A 19,079-nucleotide genomic window follows, 5' to 3' on the forward strand; every position below is an offset into this window, starting at 1 on the left:
TCAGGGTCGCTGACGGCAACCCTGTAGTTGCCCAGTGTTTATTGTGCCCACGTCCACAGTTGGTCTTGCATGCATGTTGGCCGAGGCTTTCGTCTCTGGTGAAACGAAATGCCAATACATAATTAGGCAAAGAAAAAAACCCAAGACAGAAATGTCTTCTCGAAACGGTGCTTCACAAATTGCCGAGTGCAACATGGAAACATTGGAAGCAGTGGCTGGTTGAAATGCTACACTGTTTTTGATTTATCGGTTAAAATTAAAGGGCCAAGTAGATCCAGCACCAGTATGAAAGCTAAAGATGGTCATGGGCTACATCTGGATGCACATTTAGGAGCATGTCTAGGCATTGGATTTCCAATGGTGAAAGCCAAGCGTGCACGTGCACAGCTACTTGTAAAAATGCAGCTGCGCTGTCAGCATTTGTTCATGGTCTTTGCCGTGGAAAGTTTTTGCAAGCAATGCTTTCGGCAAAAGTAAAGCTTTCGGCAAAAATGAGGCCAGGTGGCGTGCCGATGAAAGCCACAGCAAAGGGCTTTGAGGAGATAACCCGCCAGAGAACACGAGAAGCATGACCAGAAATGCTTCTGAGGGAGGCAAGCAGCTGGTTTTATTATGGGGTTATGTGGTGGCTATAAAAAATTATTCAAGACAAGTTGTTTCAGGCTGGAATCACCAGTTTTCTTCGTTGGCTCAGATTACCAAACTTGGAATTCGGCAGAGGACATGAAAATCTAGCAAATCAAGAAAAGTGCGGAGGCTTTTTGTGCGAGAGATACCACTGAAATGATGCATCACTTCGCACCAATTTTCGTCTTTGTCTTGTCTTGGCTTAGTCTGAATTGGGAAGAAAGATTTAGGCTTAGTATACCTCTGCTGAAGTACATCCCCATCTATTACCTTCTTTTCCTTTCTCATGTGTTTGGGCAGTGGTGTGCTAGTAGATCAGCCCAAGGGAATGTCATTCTGTAGGGTGCATAACCTTGTTCTCTCGTAATAATATTCCACTCACAGCATCTCGTTCACAAACCTGTTGCATGTGGCGTTAGATTCATGTGCTGTGGTTCTTGCTAGCGAGGTGTGGTCGTTGGTTTAGAATGATATATGAGTTCTTCTTGCCTCTGATTTTGCAGTGAACCACAAGGAATGTGCTACATTGAAACTGCCAACCTTGATGGTGAAACAAACCTCAAAATTAGGCAGGTAAGGGACGCAGGTATCACTCACGGGGATGGTTGTGGTCATTGATACTTCATTGATATTATGGAGTTCGTTCTCAGTGGTTCCTGACTTTTACTTGAAGATTTTTTGTCTTCTTCTCAAGTAAAAGCTGCGGCATGTGTAAAAGCCACTGATGCCATCTTGCTAACAAAAACGCTGTGTTTATTGTTGGTTTGACTAAGTGGTGCCATTTTTACTTCTGAGGAAAGAATGTAAGCCTTTCAAGCATATACGATAGCTGAATGTATGTATGCCTTACCCATTTCGCAGTTAAAGTGAAAGTGTACCTCAACATGCGGCTTCCCACTCCTGTTTAATTAACCCTTTTACTATCGGGTGTTTCTGGTCAAGACGCACCCCCAGTGTCGGCTTGGTTTCCGAAATATGACGGGAGGAACATAATGACTTATTTGACTATGATGGCTTCTGGAACTTAACACGTCGAAAGAAAAGAGTCTGGGTTAGAAATCACCTTCCTTCCAGATATTTCAGTTTTCTGTGCACGCTTCCGGGACGACCCCACCGTTTCAACATCGGGATCTGACGCTGTGGAACTCACACCCTTTCCCTCGGATGAGGAGATGAGGAGGAGGAATAAATGTTTATTCCACGAGCGCTGGTGCTGCTGTTAGGGCACCCGCCCGGTGGGGGGCGTCCCTAGTCCGGGATGCCCTGGGCTTGGCTGGCAGTCCAGGCCCAGGGTCTGGACTTTTCAGGCAGGCCACCCACTGCTCGTAAGAGGGGGAAGGGTTGGGGGGTAGGCCTGGGGTTTGTCCGCACTCCCATACTTGGTGGTAAAGCGTGCCCGGCAAGGGACAGAAATTGCAGGTGGCCAGGTATATGGTGGGGTAGATCGCGTGAAGAAGGGTGCGATGGGGATAGGAGTTCGTTTCTCAGAATGCGAATCTCACCTCGGCTCTTATTCGGGTCGGAATTGAAGAACTATCGCTCCTGTCCATTGTCAAAGGCCCCGCGCGGTCAGCCATCTGAAAAAGTAACCATGGAGGGAGCACTTTCAGCATCCTGTACAACGCACAGAAATGAGCGAGCGAAAACCGCGATTGAGTCATGTTTCGGTCTATCGGAAAGGCAACGGCACGCTGGGCTAGCCTGTCACACCGGAGCAGATGGGGGAACAGAATAAAAAAAAAAAACCTAGAAACCCATTTCGGATGGCACAACAGCCCTTGCACCTGTAATCGCACGTGTGCCGCATGGTCACTCATCCCGGCAGAGTACAGCAAGCGGAACGACCCATCCACCAGCAATGAAGGGGTGGGCGTGGTCGCTCCGTAGTCTTCAATATACCGTTGTGGAGCTAGCGAGTGAAAATACGAGCTACTAGAAAGATTCAAAAAATGACGCGAACAGTCCAGGTGTAATCGCACACAGGCCGCATGGTCACTCATCCCAGCAGAGCACAGCGCGCTGTGCTACCAAACCCCCCAGTAATGAAGGGCGGGCGCAGTCGCTCTGTACTCTTCAATATACACTTGCAGAGAACTAGTGAGTGAAAATACAAACTACGTACTAGAAAGATTTGACAGATGGCGCGAACGGTTCAGGCACGCCCACTTTGCGCTATGGCACAAATTTTTGAACACTCAATGGAGAACGTACCGGTACGTCAGTGACACGGCAGAGGGGAAATGCGAAAACGTACCAGTATGTCAGTGACAGCAAACGGGTGAGGGAATTTGTAAGATGAAATTGATATCTTTGAAACCTTGCCTTATCTCTTTTGCCAGGGCCTTACCGACACCGCAGTGCTCCTGACCACCAAGAGCCTATCAGAGATGGAGGGCTATGTGGAGTGTGAACTGCCAAACCGGCACCTGTACGAGTTCACGGGCAACATACGCATCAACAACCCCAAGTGAGTGCACGACTTGCACATTCACTCGGAACATGCTCTCTCTTTCTCACGCACAGGTGTCACATGCATGCTGGCGCAAGGTGACAAATATTGGCAGTCTAAACCATACGAGGCCTTTTAGAGTTTCCAGATGGTTGCTAATTGTCCAAATTAATCATGTGGTGACAGCTTTCAGGGCGTTGCTTTTGTAATGCATAGCTGAATTTCCTGGCTTAAACCGGCACGTTGTTGTGAATCTCCTCGTAGTAGGTCCTAAACCTACCTAAAAGCTGTTTTCGTTGCGAAATTCAAAGCAGCTGTTACGGTTTTTCTGCCCGAAAGTTTTGCTCACTGGTACCCTGTCCCACGTGTGCAATGCCGTTTTACTGGCATTTTTTCTTACGTCATTTCTATCCTCTCTGTTTTTAGTTTTGTTATTGTTTCCTTAGTTATTATCCAAAGTACCGTTCATGTGGTGTTGTCGCTTTGCTTAGGTGCTTAGGCTACTGCAGAAGGCTTAGAACTGAAACATTGCGGACAATGCCGCCGGCTGAATAAAAATGGGATAACATTAATGATGTGGTAACCTTTGGGATGCCCGCTCTCTTTTTTTCAAGGCCTGCAAAGACATGCGCTTTGAGTCCTGACCAGATCCTTCTTCGTGGAGCCATGTTGAAGAACACGACGTGGGCGTTCGGTATGTTCCTGTTTTTTTCAACAAAAGCAGTGGCGACAGTAAGCTCAGATGTTTTGCTGGGCTTGTCTGACTGTCCTGCCATTTATTCTGACTGGGCTGCTATTTATATAGATGTATATAAGTGGAAATAAAGAATTCATTCATTCATTCATTCATTCATTCATTCATTCATTCATTCATTCATTCATTCATTCCTTGCTTTGCAGGTATTGTCATCTATACGGGCCATGAAACAAAGCTAATGATGGTTAGTGCACTTTCAGTTTAATACGGGAAGTTTTGCAACTCTAGAAGCGTGGGTGGAGTCCAACTACACTGCCCTTCTTGCCCTATTTTTCTGCGCAGAACTCTACCGCTGCCCCACTGAAACGGTCTACGGTGGACAAGGTCACCAACACCCAGGTACGCGATTCTCATACTGCGAAAAAAGTTTAACTGCAGACACTTCCGTAATACTGTTGGCTGCAGCCTCAATATGTAAAGTGTTCCTGTGAGGAGTGCTCCATCTGGAAGTTTTCGAGCAAAAAGTTGAAGGAAGGAATCGGTTTCATCCAGGTGCTTCTTTTTAAGCTGGCTCGAAAAGTTAGCAGGATGATGTCTTGTTAACGGTTTCTTTTTTTGTGTGGGGGCAAGCGCAACTGAAACAAGTGTTGCGATTCTCGGTCATGACTTAAATGTCATTTTAGACAGAACATGGGCCTGTACTCGTGCTTAAAACTGTTTTTAGGTGCATTCATGTTACGCCCTGTCTAACTTCCCTTTTATACTTAAGCCCTCTGCTGATTTTGACACTTGAGTGTAAGTGTTAACCCAAGCAATGCTTGCACCGGCTCGATGCCAATGAGCTGACTGAGATGTTGTGGCCACTTGCAGATCATCATGTTGTTTCTGCTGCTCATAGTCCTGGCACTGATAAGCTCTGTGGCCAGCGAGATCTGGACCTCAAAGCATGTGGACACAGACTGGTACCTTGGCTTAGATGGTATGCACCCATTGCCCAGCGCTTTTTTTTAGCTCTAACCACTGTGTTTCTCTTAATGGGTACTGAAACACATTTTTAACATTTACAAGCGCCATTGTGCGGTTTGAGGAAATCTGGGCTGAACATTGCCTTTTTACAAATTTTGCAGGTAGCTTACTGTTACGGTGCAAAGTGTTGCCACCCCTTCCCAACATTTATTTGTGGAATAGCATTGAATGGCTTATTCAGCCATTTTGAGCCTGTTGAGTCAGTGTTGTTTGTAGCAGCGAAACCGCCTCCGTTAGAAAGCGCAGAAATGCTGAAATTTAGCCCTAGGGGCCAGCATAGCGTACAGCGGTTTCTAATTGTGTTCAAAAGTTTTTCCTGTTGCAGGTAACCCTGCTTAAGCGCGATGCTGTGACCAGGCCGCAAGCACTTAGCCAAAGTAATCATGGGAGAAGAGCTTCTTTGGGTGACCTAAAACATATCTTTTTGCCATTAGTGTTCATCAGTGGTTGTTCACTGGTGTGCGCACTGTCGGCTCACCCGTTTCTGAGCCAGTGCAGTGGTACTTTTGTCAGCATTACAAACAGCACTGTGGAGGCGGGGAAAATTGTACTATTTCTTGACACGTGGTGACTTCTTTGAAACTGATTGTATTCTTGTGAGAGGAGATTAGTACTTGAATGACATTGGCAGGGGATGGTTCAGAGCCCTTTTAATGTGCGAGTGTTTCTTTTATGAAGAACACTGACAACCTTAGGACTTGCTTCAATGCAGGAACAAGTTAAGACTTTTATGAGCTTGGTCTGGTTATGTTACTTAAAACATACTAAGCAAAAAAAAAAAACTGCAATGCCTCTGAAGGGTGCACCACCGCAGATAGGGTATTATATAACAGTGAAGCCGGCTGTCGTGCCTGCTCGAGTGTGAGCACAAGGGACGTATTCGTATGTGCACCCCTTACTGTACCATTTTATAGGTGGTAGTCTTTCTTGAACAACTAAAGTGAAAAAAAATTGTCAGAGCTTGCACTAGTGGTGCAAGGCTGGAGAAAACAGTAGAGCTGAGAGTCAACATAGCTTCTTCCCCGTGGGATCCGCTGTCAGTGTGTAGGACCAACTGGAACGTCCTTTAAAATCCAGCTAAACCCTGGCCTCACCCTTCAACACTGGCCTAGCCTAGCAAGGACATTGCAAAACCTAACAAAATTTAGTAAAGCTTAGAAAAACCTAGCAAAACCACTAGGTCGACACTAGCTCCGCTGTACACCACTAGTGCAAGCTGCGCCAATTTTTTAAAACTTATAACGGCAACACTCGTAACAAATTTATGCATATTACATGTGAATGTGGCATGACGGTTAGTGTGAGAATATAGGGGTCACTGAATTTGCCTTGCGTAAAGGGAGCGTCTCATCACAGTTCTGTCTTGACCTGCTGGTGCTTGCCTATTCTGTGGCTAAGCAATTTCTGCTGCGTGCCCTGTCTTTCTTCGACCTGCATTGCAGACCTGAGCACCAATAGCAACTTTGGCTACAACTTCCTGACCTTCATCATCCTGTACAACAACCTGATCCCCATCAGCCTGCAGGTGACCTTGGAGATGGTGCGGTTCATACAGGCCAGTTTCATCAACATGGTACGCATGCCGCCCGCACTTTTTTCCTTCTGAAATGTTGCAGCTTTAAGATAGGCACAGGTTGGGTTTGTCGAGAGCAAAAGGAAGCAAACAGTTTGTCGGCAAGTAGGGGTGTATTTTGTGTACTTGAGTGTGGCAAAGGATAAACAGACATTTATGAGCTTCTATTTTAACTGGCACAGACCTGCTTAGTCATTCTGCAGTGTAGGAGCTTTCATAACTATACTTTGGTTCAAGTAAAGAGAGATGGAAGTAAAAACTTGTGGTGCTACACATTGTTTCCAGTTCGTGGCAAGGTCTCTAGCAAGACTAACTTGCAACGGCAAACCAGAGTTTGTTGTTGGATCTAGGGATAGAAACAGCACCTTAGGGAATCTTGGCTGTGGTAGTGGTACATTATTTTGGTGGAAAAGTTAACCACGAATCAAAGTATATTATGCGGGGGGGGGTTTCAGCGTGTACTTAGACAGTGGTTTTAATTGGATGAGTGGAAATTTTTGTACTTCTGGTCTGCTGTAGATGCACACACGTGGGTGGTGCATGCATGTACAGTCTTTGTCAAAATTTTCTAGGCCAAGCCCCAATCGTGCAGGCCGTAAAGAATTCAATGCACAAGCTTGCGCCCCGAGTGAGGCCGAAATGTTTTATGCTGGAAAGCTAGAGAAAACTCCTTTCGTTCTTACTGTCATAAAATATTTTTTTCACATTAAAGGTAAAGCTTTCTCTTTGAATTCTTTGTAGTCGATAAGGCTTAAGGTTGTTCCGGCTTGTAATAATGATAATAATAATAGTATTAACACTAAATAATTGGCCGTGTGTTTGTTTGCTCAATTGAATTCAATTTTCCCACTCCTTTTGTTAATGTTCTGCCTGGTGCTCAAGCCACGAGACCAAGGCTCATGCATAAGCCCGTTTTGTATTTTGTGGCTGAAATATTGTTTTCAATGTGGTTTTTGGTTTGCTATAGCAAAAATTGTGCGCATGTCAATTTTTAATTGAATGAACACAGCAAGTACCAGTTATTTATTTATGTTTTGCCTTAAATATTCTTAATGTTTTCTTTTTGATGAACAGTGTCGAAAAGTACGAACTATGCTTTTAAATTTAGTTTTTCGGAAATCTTTTGACCATTAAATGCCTCATTGAAGAGTAGTTTTAATTTTTGGCTGGATTGGTGAATTGAGGGACAGACAGACAGATGTACAGGTGCCCCCCAAAGTAAACGGAGTACGGCTTTGTGAAATTAGAATAATTTCTATTTTATGCGGCTGCCAGCATAAATAGAATATATGCGACCCGAATTTATTCTAGAATGACTGTCTTGAAGAGTCACTTACAGGTTTCTGGCTAGGCACGTGGCGGAGAAATCCCCTCAAAATCTCCAACCCTTGCTCCGTTTAATTTTTGGGGCATTTGTACATACACGCAGACAGACCAAAATTTGTGCATTTAAGTAGCCGAAGGAATACTATCATTTCTGTAGAATCCAGTGCGGTATATGGTGTTCTTGCTTCCGCGTGTAGCTCTATTTGCATCTTATTAAGTACCAAGATCGTTTATATTTATTGGGTGTCTCAGAACATTTAAATGATTTTAGCAGTCAGATGATCCGATCACAATTTAACTAGCGGGGATGAAAAAAGAAAATAAAGCAGAGAAAGTTTTTAAACTCTTGGCCGGTGTAAATTAGCTTTCGTAAATTGGATGCTCACTATAATGAATCACTGGATTACTTAGCAGCAGTTTCAGATAATGCTGAGATGAGGTACCACTTCTTCAGAATGTCAGGGAGGAACATGTGTGTCCGATGTGCTCACAAAAGTGCTCCGCAAAAAACGTGCTCCTTGCTCGCTGGCCAGGACGCGGAGATGTACCACGAAGACACCGACACGCCGGCCATGGCGAGGACTTCGAACCTGAACGAGGAACTGGGCCAGGTCAAGTACATTTTCTCTGACAAGACGGGCACCCTCACCTGTAACATCATGGAGTTCAAGCGCTGTAGCATTGCGGGAAAAATTTATGGGTGAGTAACCCCCTTCAATGATTGATCTTGTACTGTGTCTTGATTCCCGGCTGTGGCGGCCGCTTTTCTGATGGAGGCAAAAGGCGAAAACGCCCGTGTGTTCGAGATTTCGGTGCACGTTAAAGATCCTCAGGTGGTAAAAATTAATCCAGAGCCCTCCACTACGGCGCGCCTCATCGCCTGCGTTGTGTCAGTGCGTTAAACTCCACAATCAGTCAGTTATCCTTCCTTGCTGTTGAAAACAAATTACGAGGAAAAACAACTGGGTGGTCATTAGCAAAATGTCCATTTGTTCTTAAACAGAACATTTTAGTTGTGATTCCATCCAGATTTTGCATGTCCTGCTTTGTAAGCGTGTTGAAGGAGTACAGACGTGCTAGCTCTGCCGCCAATTTGAGAAATGTAGATTGTCATCACCAAATGGTGGGCATGCAGGATTGAAAGGACTAAAATGGATACAAATTTGCGCATGCCTAATTGTGCCTGTTTCAGTGACCTTTCGAGATGCTGTTTTCATGGTATATTTCAGCAGAACGTTTCTCCTAAATAAATATAAAGACAATGGTTATGGTAGCTATGGTTACAATGGTCCGTGCAAAATCCTTATTAGAAACTGCATAATATACACTGCATAAATTGCATAGTAGCAACTGAGGTTGTGGACCAGATCGGGGAGTCCTGTTATATTGATCGAAAGGATAAGAATTTGGTGTTGCGTGTTCAGTTTGTGTGCATGGTACGCAGGTAATGGCATGGAAAGGGCCGTCTGGCACCCTGTAAACATGATCTATGCCACTATGCTGCGGGGAGCGGACAGAATTCCTCCCTCTCTGGCAAAATTCCTGAATTGGAAACGAAAAGTTCTGGTAGAAGTACGAGTAGATTTGCATTGGGCTATTTACTCACTTTACAACAGTGGTGCAGGTACGCGTAGTTTATATAACTAGAGTCCCCCACTCTGAATGACCATGCAGGGCTAAATTTGTTAAAAATATTTTTTGATCCCTTAAAAAGGTATTCCCACGCATTACCCAACTTCACTAGTCAAAGCCACCTCTCATTTCGTTTGGTAAATTTTACATTTGAGTCTTTTTTCCTCTTTCTCCTTTACATGAATTCATTTCTAATGCTTGCAGGACCTTAGAAGAAGGGTTGGACCCAAAAGAAATTCATGATATTCTTCGAAAAAACACGGTAGGTCTTTTACGGTTCACAAGGTTTGATGTAAACCCCCGATGCCAAAAGAAAAAAAATTAGTCAAATATCCACCTGCCCTTGTTTTCATGCTCTCTACTCTACTGAAAAGCATTTTTTAAGTTGTAAAAGATGCTAACCCAAGTATTTTGAATCCCTTCTCCACTCCTCGTGTTCCCACGATGTGGCTGAGTGGAGGACACCACAATGCTTTTGCACACGAAAATTTCTTTAAAGGATCTCTTTGACTGAAGGCTCAAGTGGAGGAGGAATTCAGAATACCGGGGTAGAGCCTTCCAAGAAAAAGGGACAATCCTAATCCAGTTTTGTTTCCCTATGTATCTGTTACCATATTGTTGAAGCAGGGATAACGATTTCTTTTTTTAGTCAGGTCTTGCATCAGAACACGTCCGTTGCCACATGTCATCTTCTGTGTTTAGATCCTGCTCTCTGTGGGAAGTTGCTTCTAGCTGCTGGATGCATTGTGTACTCTTGGGCTTATGCTCAGCATACACTCAGTGTCAATTAACTTTTTCGTGCGCATTCTCCTACATTCAATACATATGCACGAGGCTTGTTTGTTGTATACAGTCAAACCCGTTTATAGCGAACTGCATTATGCACTGCTAATAGTTCGATATATCCAATAGTTCGGTATAGCCGACCCCGCCTATAACGAGCTTATTGTTACGAGTTCGCAATCTGCGGGAGCCCTCCCCGCACCAATTCCACCATCCGCGTATGCAGAAACGAACACAGTGCAATAGCCATTACCATACCAGAATAATCCATTTATTGCAAGTAATAAAGCTACTTTCCGCCTTAACTGCTCACGTTGCAAAAAAAAGCAGTGATTTTTGTTTTCACTTTTGTTTTAACTCCCTCAACTAGCATAGCATTCTCTACACGAAACATTGTTTGCACCAGTTTGAGTCCTCGTCCTCAAAAATCTAAGAAGCATTGGCAGAGCACATCGACTGCCAAAAGCGCTTCATTATAAGCGTCGGACAGATTTCACTCGCGAAATCATCGGGAACGCTGACAAGCTCTTCCCACAGTTCACCAATGCTGCTGCCTCAATGGTCCGAACTCGCTGACAGGGCGGGTTCCGTCGCGAGTCCCACGCATCGGAAACAGTTACAGAAAGTATTGGTCGCCACGTCGCTCTGTGCGAGGCGCAATGTCTCAGTCGCGGCTATTGCTTCGTGGTTGCGGCCAACCCACATCTCAATCGCTGCTCCAAGATCATGCACTTTGGCGGCCATTCTAGGCGCCCAGAGTTCGATATATCGGATGTGAACTTCGTTATAAGGAATATGTTTCCCATGTATTTCCGTAACTGATTTATTTTTGTTCGATATATAGCATAATTCGCTCTATCCGGGTTCGTTATAGCCGGGTTTGACTGTAGTTTATTTAAAAGATTGGCTAGTTTGTGTGGATGCTTAACCACTCTTCCCCCCCCCCCCCCCCCCTCTTTTCATTTCCTTGGATGATCAGGCTGCCACCCCTTACGTGCGCGAGTTCTTCACACTGATGGCTGTTTGCCACACAGTGGTCCCTGAAGTTGACAGTGAGACTCAGCACATCAAGTACCAGGCTGCCTCTCCGGGTAAGGTTTGTGCGAACAAGCACTTTTTGACTCCGTTGTCACCTAAAACGTAGCCTCGTAGCCCTGCACCTCTGTCAAGTGGGTGAAAAAAAAAGTGGCCGGTTTGACAACTCGTCAAAGCTAGTTGGGCTAGTCAGGTCCTGCGCTGTTTCTATGACGGGATAGCAGTGGGGCTTTAAAGCTCTCTCAGTCAACGCTAAACATCCTTGAACTGCTACTCACACTTTTCAAGGTCAATCAATGACCTTGAGACATCCTTGGGTCTAACACTGCGACTTTTGCGTGCGTGCCTTTGACTAACAACCCTGAAATGCATAACGCTGATTGTCTGATGGCCTCAATGCTTGCTACTTTTTTCATTTATACTTGTATACAATCTTGGATAGCAATCTCGATGCCAGGCACACCAAAACGCTGACAGGCAGGAAAATGGGGTTACTACACTCAGACTACTCAATTTAAAACTCATGTGGATTGTCCTTGTTTTATGTAATCAGAGTTCGACGAAAGTTCGTCTGGTCAGGTATCATGATGAGGATGAAGATGCGGTCACTGACCAAGTCAAGGTGAAAACAGAGACGTTTCGGAGCCCATACGGGTTCCTTGATCACACCAAGCAGGCAAGAGCCGTAAGTCACTTCTTATAGACAAGAAGCAGGCAAGAGCCGTAAGTCGCGTCTTATAGATAAGAAGCAACTTACGGCTCTTGCCTGCTTAGTGTGATCAAGAACCTGTATGGGCTTCGAAACGTCTCTGTTTTCACTTTGGCTTGGTCAGTGACCGCATCTTCATGCTCGTCCTGATTTTAGTGCATAAAGAAATGGTGGACAGCATTGAGCGAATAGCACTGTTAATCGCGAACTTTTCAGAATCTCATGTATGCAACGCATTTACTTGGCTGTGTTCCTGCTGTGCTTTTGTGCACTAGCTGTGAGCTGTGTGTACCTGGTGCCAGTGTTGACTCGCAAACATGATGACACAATGTTTGTTAATATGATTTCAGATGAAGGAGCGCTTGTCAAGGGTGCTCGAGACATGGGCTTTGTCTTCACAACGAGGACGCCGACGCACGTGACTGTGAACATTGTGAGGCACATTCTTCGTCTCTTTGGTTAGAAATGTGCCACGCTAGTTGGCAGAGGGAGCGCAGGAATGGACGCACACTTTCTTTTAATTTTTATGTAAGCTCTGTGAAACTTGCCAGCATTGCTGCTTTTTTCCCGCTGATTTCAAATACGGCATTATTTTTTCAGCTGGTCAAGTTCCCCAAGATAATTAGAGATAATTAGCCATTTTTGGAAGAACAATAGAGAAAACAGTGTTAGTCATAGAACTGTAATCTTTATATTTCCCATTACTATGAGGCCTGGTCAGTGCAATAAGGGGATCGATTACTTGATGCACTGCTTGGAACTAATTTTACAGCTCATTAAACTTTGGTGTTTAAAATGGGCCTTCGAAATGGTTCCTTGCCACTGGTGCAAGCAAAGTTTAATGAGCTGTAAAATTAGTTCCAAGCGGTGCATCAGAAAACTGATTGTTATTGCACTCAGCAGGGTTCATAGTATTGGAAAATATAAAGATTACAGTTTTATGACCAACACTGTCTTGTCTGTTGTTCCTCCAAAAATGACTAATTATCTCTAATTATCTTGGGAATGAATTCACCAGCGGCAAAAATAATGGCATATTTGAAATCAGTGGGGAAAAAGCAGCAAGATTGACAAGTTTCACAAAGTTTACTTGGAAATTAAAAGAAGTGGTTTTAAGACCAATGGCCCCACTTAAAGCAAGTGCATGTGGCGTACCTGTTTCATAGCCACTGCTTTTGTGGCTGTTTCATGACAGAGCCAGGTAGAGCTTGACGTTTTGATTTCTTGATTTTCAGTTTGGTGCAAATGAGAGGTACGAGATTCTGAACGTCATTGAGTTTACAAGGTAAGTGTTTCTTTCTTCCCCCTCTTTTTTTTTTTTTTATTTGCACCTTTTATTTATTTTAGCTTATTTATTTATTTTTTATGATGGTCATCGTCATCATCATTTGCACTTGCTGGTTGGTGATTAAATTATGCTCAAGCATATCTTTCTTCAACTTCCCAGCCGAGCACGTTTACTTTTTCTCCCTGCAGTTCTCAAGCATGCTCTTGTTTTTATTGTTATCTTTCATAGCACCCGTAAGCGGATGTCCGTTTTGGTTAGGACACCCCAAGGCAAAATCAAGCTTTTCTGCAAAGGAGCCGTAAGTACCTGTCCATGGTTTGTTTGTATTATTACCACTTTTTTAGCCAACATGGTCGCAGACTGCTGCATTTATGCAGTGCTAATTCCTATTCAAATCTGTGTGGGCCTAGTTATATCAGCCACTTAAACTTTGCGATTCAAAGAAATCTGTTTAGCTCCAGTAACAAGAAAGTTTACACGTGGATCTCGGCAAATTCGGCGAATATATTAGGTGCATTATTTACACATGAAGCTTGTCATATCTGGAAAATATATCAGGCGTATACATGGTTAGGGATTAAGGGTTCAAACAACATGGGTACTAAATTAAGGACGAACAAGTTGGGTGCTAACAATTTAATGTGCAGTTACAGGGCTCACGTGCTTATGCCACCGTGTTTAAGTAGCAATGGGGTTCTTGAACTGCCGTCTCTCCAGGACATTGTGTTTCCTGTATTGTACAAGCCTCTTTGCAGTGAAAGGAATGCTACAGTTTCCAAATGTTAGGTCTCGCGCACATGGCTAGGATGTGGCCGGATGTGGTGGGAAGGAAGTTTGCGTGCACTTTGTGATGAAGCTTGTCTTGTCGAGTTTTTGCTGACATGCCAAGTGGGAAAGTAGCGGCTGCCCAGTTGTGCTCTAGCAGGACATGTAGATTTAAATTGCGCTTACAGGACACGGTCATCTACGAGCGACTGGGAACTGAGAGTCAAAGCTACAAGGACATCAACCTGAAGCACTTGGAGGAGTTTGCCGCCGAAGGTTAGCATCGTTTTTATGCTTGCTGATGCATTTACTTGCCTGGAAAAGTGGCAAACAAGGGCAGGGGGGGGAGTAGTTTGTTTTAAGGGCATCCAGAGAACTTTTATAGTTGCGCGACTGTTTCATGTACATTTGTATAACTTATGGTACTTCTGCTCTGACCACACTTCCTGCACTCTTTTCGTTCATTGCAGGTTTGCGAACACTATGCCTTGCAGAAGCGGACATTTCTCCAGAGTACTACGAGGTAAGAATGGGGGGGCAGATATTTCTGTCGCTATAGCGTGTTACTGCGCATCTTAAAGTTATATAATTCTGCCTGTATTTAGTTTTGTGTTGTTGACGACGTTCACTTAATAAGTGACGTCGAGGTACTGATGAAAATTTTGTTTAATCTTTTGGCCCCTCTGTTTTGCAACGGCCCATGGAGCAGTTCGGCAACTGATTGTGTAGGCGGCAGCTGAGCTTGCAGGCAAAGGAAGCAGAATGCCATGTCTGTGTACATAAACTTGCCATTTATTCTTACGACGAGCCTCGCAGAAAATATATCACGAAGCGCTTACTACACTGGTAGACCATTTACAACGTAACTGCTTATAGTGCGCGACCGGATATAACACGGGTATTTTTGGCCACCAATAGGTGTCCCGTAGGACTCAATGCATAAGCGTACCGCTTATAATGTGGTTGCCCAAAGCACAATATCGTTTAGAGTGTGGTTTTTCGGCGGGTCTGCTAATCGACCGATAGAGCTGGGGCATCGTTTCAGGGTCGCAAAAAAGGAGGAAGAAAGGTGGATTCAACCACCGACAGAGCCCACACTCCCTTCTCTCCTCTAACTTAGACGCGGAAAATAAAAAACGAATAGGCACCCTTTAGTTCCCGGGTTCCGTTTGCACTCGCGTGATAACCAAAACTGCCCTTGCTTTTGGCTCACACCTCTGGAGATAGCGAGTTTCCTTCCACCCCTGGGCGTGGTAAGTTGTTGCAATTACTAGAACGCTGTGCAGACAAGCAACCACTCTTTTCCTTTTCAAACATCTGGAGATAGCGGGTCGAGCCCCGACACCGGAGGTTTCACTTCCTGTATGTTGTGCTGATAAGTGACCGTTTTTGGCATCGCGAGCAGTGCTAGGCGCGGATGGAAAAAAAAAAGAAACAAATATCTGGCTTGCGTACTTACCACGTCGCCTAGCCGGCGTAAGCCAGGCTGCCTTCCTCTCTGCGGCATCTGTTCTTCTAAATGCTAATAAACGCAAATCCCTGCCGTGCTCGGGGTTTATAGAATACAGCCCAGTCTGATAGCCCAGTCTGATGTCAAAAAAAAAAAAAAAGGGACTAAATAAAGACCGTGCCGCCATTTTTAAGTGGCACTTGTTTAAGTGATGATAAACAAAAAAATGATTGAAATGTAGCCTGTGATATGGTTGTATTTGCGCATGTTTGTTTATAGTGCGGTACCGCTTGCAGCGCAGATTTTCGCGGCTCCCACAACATACATTATAAGTGGTCTTCACTGTACATGTTAGTGTCAGAATTTTGAGTTTTTTTCTTTTTTTTCCCCCACGTAGCTTGTGGTGTTGTGTTAGTCATTGTGGGAACACTTGCGTGCTGTGGTAGTACTGCTGCCATATTTGCACTCGGCCTCTAGCAAATGTTTGTGTCGCTGTCACCTGTCTCTTCTTTTTAACAGGAGTGGAAGAACACGTACCACAAGGCCACGACAGCACTGCAGATGAGGGAGCGGAAAATCGACGATGCTGCTCAGCTCATTGAAACGGTAGTGTCAAGTAGTACATGGCTGCTACATTGTGCAAATAGATTAATAACAGAGCCTTTATTTAGAACCAGCGTTATTCGGAAGCCTGCCCTTTGAAGCATGTTTTTTTGTTGCTATTATTATTCTTTACATATGAAGAGAATTTTCCTTGCAGAATCTTTCACTTCTGGGATCAACTGCCATCGAGGACCGATTACAAGACGTAAGTACGAGTAATATCAACTGCAAAACAGCTCACATATACAGATTAGAAATAAGACTAGTTGCTAGACTGGCTGCGTATAGAGTATCCACGGTGTAATCTTAAAATGTTGTTAAGCTGCATTTTTTTTTTAACTGCGTTAAAATGTTTGAAAACGGCTTTTTTTTTTTTTTTGGAATTTGCCCAAATTTTAATGTCAACAGGGTGTTCCAGAAACAGTGGCAGACCTGCTGAAGGCTGATATCAAAGTGTGGGTGCTGACGGGCGACAAGCAAGAAACTGCCATCAACATAGGTACGTCTAGCACTGATAAACACCACACCAGTGGCTAGAGCGCACCAAGATAATTGATCACAAGTTTGGGAGGAAGCGCAGTATACGGCAGTGAACTGCCATACTGTAACAACGCCTGTGATGCTGCCTCAAAATGTTGCACCGTTGTGTAACTGTGCGTTCAGAACTAAGCATTGCTAGGGACTACGCAGTTGTGAAAGCCTTTATTTTACTAGACACTAATTTGTCCTGTCACAGGCAAGCATTGGGGATAGTTTTTCACCATTTTTCTTCATTCTGTATCTGTGTTCTTATGATGGTATCATGAAAGGGAAACCTGGGCATTGTCACTGCATGGTTGTGGAGTTTCAGAAAAGGGTACAGCGTACCTAATTAAGGAGAAAAAAAGAATATAGTGCACAGTTTGTGCACTCGCCAGTGAATGAGTGAAGTAAGGAAAGAATGAATTATTTATTTCCATAACAGAATAACGGCACCCTGCACGAGCGCCAGTGCAATTTAATAATTGGCAGCAAGTGTCCTTACATCAAGCCTTGGGGCAAGAACAAGGCAGGAGGGAAAATAACGCTTCCTAGGGCAGCCAGATAATGTCACAAGCACTTGGTTTAGGTTAAGCTAACGGCATCTGTCGCAGGAGAAAAAACTGTGTGGCCACCGCAATCAGCACTTCACTGCGTAGCCCCGAGTGAATAGCAGTCGCTATCATTTCGTCCATCAGGTGCCGCTACCTTATCCTTTGCCGTCGCAGCTACAAAGCTTTGTAGTCCGCATTGGTTTTGTGTTGTCTTGCCATAGTGGGCTGTTTCGCCTCTTGTATTATTCTTGCTCCATGAAAGAAGGATGGTTTGTGGTTGTGCTGATGTATGACATTAGCTAGCTTTGTTTGTGGCCCTTCCATCATTGACTCCATGGTCACAGAAAACAGTTGAAGTTCAAAGTTGGGGTTTTGCGCACTGAAGCTACTGCAGGTAAGGGAAGCTGTGCAATTTATGTGTGAAGTTTTTGATGAAAAGGCTGTTTATTGGGGCCGTGCAACTAATACGGAGGTGTGATTTAGGTACTGACTTCTTAAAAGAAATATGGCTGTTACCGTTCTTACGCGCATAATGATTGCACTCGCGTAATGATCGCACCCTTGAAGTTTGTCGTCAGTGTTCGATTTTTTTTATTTCCCACGCAATGAACGCACCCTGAACTAGCCGCAGCAATATGTCGTATGTAAGTATAGCTGATAATGGTCGTGCATACGTCTGTTTCCTTCCCTTTGAAAGAGGACATGGCTACGTTATTGCGGCAGACTTGCCGATATTAGCGATGTCAGCAAGCATGTGTTCAATATTGATGGGGAAGAAACTCTCACTAAATGCACATAATGTACTCACAAGACAAAGAAAAAACGTGCTCAGGTTGCTGCGTCGGCAGCCATGTCTGTTTTGATGTCCCGCACTGTGACAGTGGCAGCCACTTATTGGTCAAGCTGTTGTCACCTCACAGCAAACTTGTTCCAGCGCGTTCCGTAATTTATGAGAACACTGCATTTTGCGTCACTTCACAAAGTGGCTGGCGGCGGTGTGCGGAATCTTTAAGGTTTTTATTTGTTGCTTTGATTATGTTCATGAGACCTATCGTAAAAATTTTGACCTGCAACTTGCTTGCAATTTCTGTGCCGAAAAATTTTTTGCGAAAAATTTACCACGCGTAATGAACGCGCCCCTAAATTTGCATCAACTTTAAAAAAAAAAGGTGTGATCATTACCCGAGTAAATACGGTACATGGCAGTACAATCCGTACAATGATGTGACTTGTACTTGCAAAGTAAGCATTTTAACGCATGCAGAAACTTGGTATCTACAGCTTTTTGCATATGAATATTCTTTTCCTACATCACAAAAACGGTTGCTGCAGCCAAGTATTGAACCTATGAGCTTGCGATCAATAATGCACTGCTGGCTCGCTGTAACGGTTCAGTTGTTGGGGACAATGGAAGAGAAGAGAAGACTATGTGAGGATTTATGAGGAGTGCTGAAACCTTCGTCCATGTTTCAGGATACTCAACAAGGTTGATTTCTCAGTCAATGCCTCTTCTAGTCATCAATGAAGAAAGTTTGGATGTAAGTTGCCTCCTGGCACAACATGCTTCTTCATTTTTAAAGCATGAATGGCTGGATATGCTGCATGAACAGCGAGCAATAATATGTTTGTCTCGCCCTTCACAGGCGACACGCGAAGCCATCCGGAAGCATGCCCATGACTTTGGTGACCTTTTAAGGAAGGAGAACGAGCTTGCACTTGTGGTCGATGGCAAGGTAATTGCTTTGCGCCAGTTGTCTTTCGTTAGGCCTAACTTGTAGAGCTGACATTGTCAGAAGTAAATCAACAATATGCTGGGCTGAATTCATGAAAAGATCACTTTTGAACAAGTGCAAAGCACAGGCTTTCTTTTTTTGGGCGCATGTCTGTGCAGACTCTCAAGTACGCACTCTCGTCTGATGTGCGAAGGGACTTCGTCGACATTGCTCTTTCCTGCAAGGTCTGCATCTGCTGCCGGTGCGTACAAATGCTGTCTTGAAGTGACGATGGTACATTCATTGTGCCTGCTGCTGTAACTATGTTGGC

General features: G+C 44.3%; 1 protein-coding gene across 22 annotated transcripts in view; it reads left to right on the forward strand.

The window, feature by feature from the left end:
- The window catches only part of Atp8a (ATPase phospholipid transporting 8A1), a 126,648-nt gene that overhangs the window by 80,805 nt on the left and 26,764 nt on the right, over positions 1-19,079 (forward strand). For all 22 annotated transcript variants that reach the window (XM_077703096.1, XM_077703097.1, XM_077703100.1 and 19 more), the window contains 21 exons: positions 1,131-1,200; positions 2,967-3,094; positions 3,691-3,770; positions 3,977-4,017; positions 4,116-4,172; positions 4,644-4,752; positions 6,242-6,372; positions 8,232-8,398; positions 9,535-9,592; positions 11,093-11,204; positions 12,208-12,290; positions 13,093-13,142; positions 13,374-13,443; positions 14,099-14,186; positions 14,381-14,433; positions 15,880-15,966; positions 16,121-16,168; positions 16,372-16,462; positions 18,510-18,574; positions 18,680-18,769; positions 18,928-19,010. In XM_077703096.1, the coding sequence (XP_077559222.1) occupies positions 1,131-1,200; positions 2,967-3,094; positions 3,691-3,770; positions 3,977-4,017; positions 4,116-4,172; positions 4,644-4,752; positions 6,242-6,372; positions 8,232-8,398; positions 9,535-9,592; positions 11,093-11,204; positions 12,208-12,290; positions 13,093-13,142; positions 13,374-13,443; positions 14,099-14,186; positions 14,381-14,433; positions 15,880-15,966; positions 16,121-16,168; positions 16,372-16,462; positions 18,510-18,574; positions 18,680-18,769; positions 18,928-19,010 (1,761 nt within the window). The remainder of the gene's footprint in view (positions 1-1,130; positions 1,201-2,966; positions 3,095-3,690; positions 3,771-3,976; positions 4,018-4,115; positions 4,173-4,643; positions 4,753-6,241; positions 6,373-8,231; positions 8,399-9,534; positions 9,593-11,092; positions 11,205-12,207; positions 12,291-13,092; positions 13,143-13,373; positions 13,444-14,098; positions 14,187-14,380; positions 14,434-15,879; positions 15,967-16,120; positions 16,169-16,371; positions 16,463-18,509; positions 18,575-18,679; positions 18,770-18,927; positions 19,011-19,079) is intronic.

This window comes from Haemaphysalis longicornis, unplaced genomic scaffold (assembly GCF_048455015.1).
Source record: "Haemaphysalis longicornis isolate Haplotype H1 unplaced genomic scaffold, Haemaphysalis longicornis Haplotype H1 scaffold_3, whole genome shotgun sequence".
NCBI classification, from domain to species: domain Eukaryota; kingdom Metazoa; phylum Arthropoda; class Arachnida; order Ixodida; family Ixodidae; genus Haemaphysalis; species Haemaphysalis longicornis.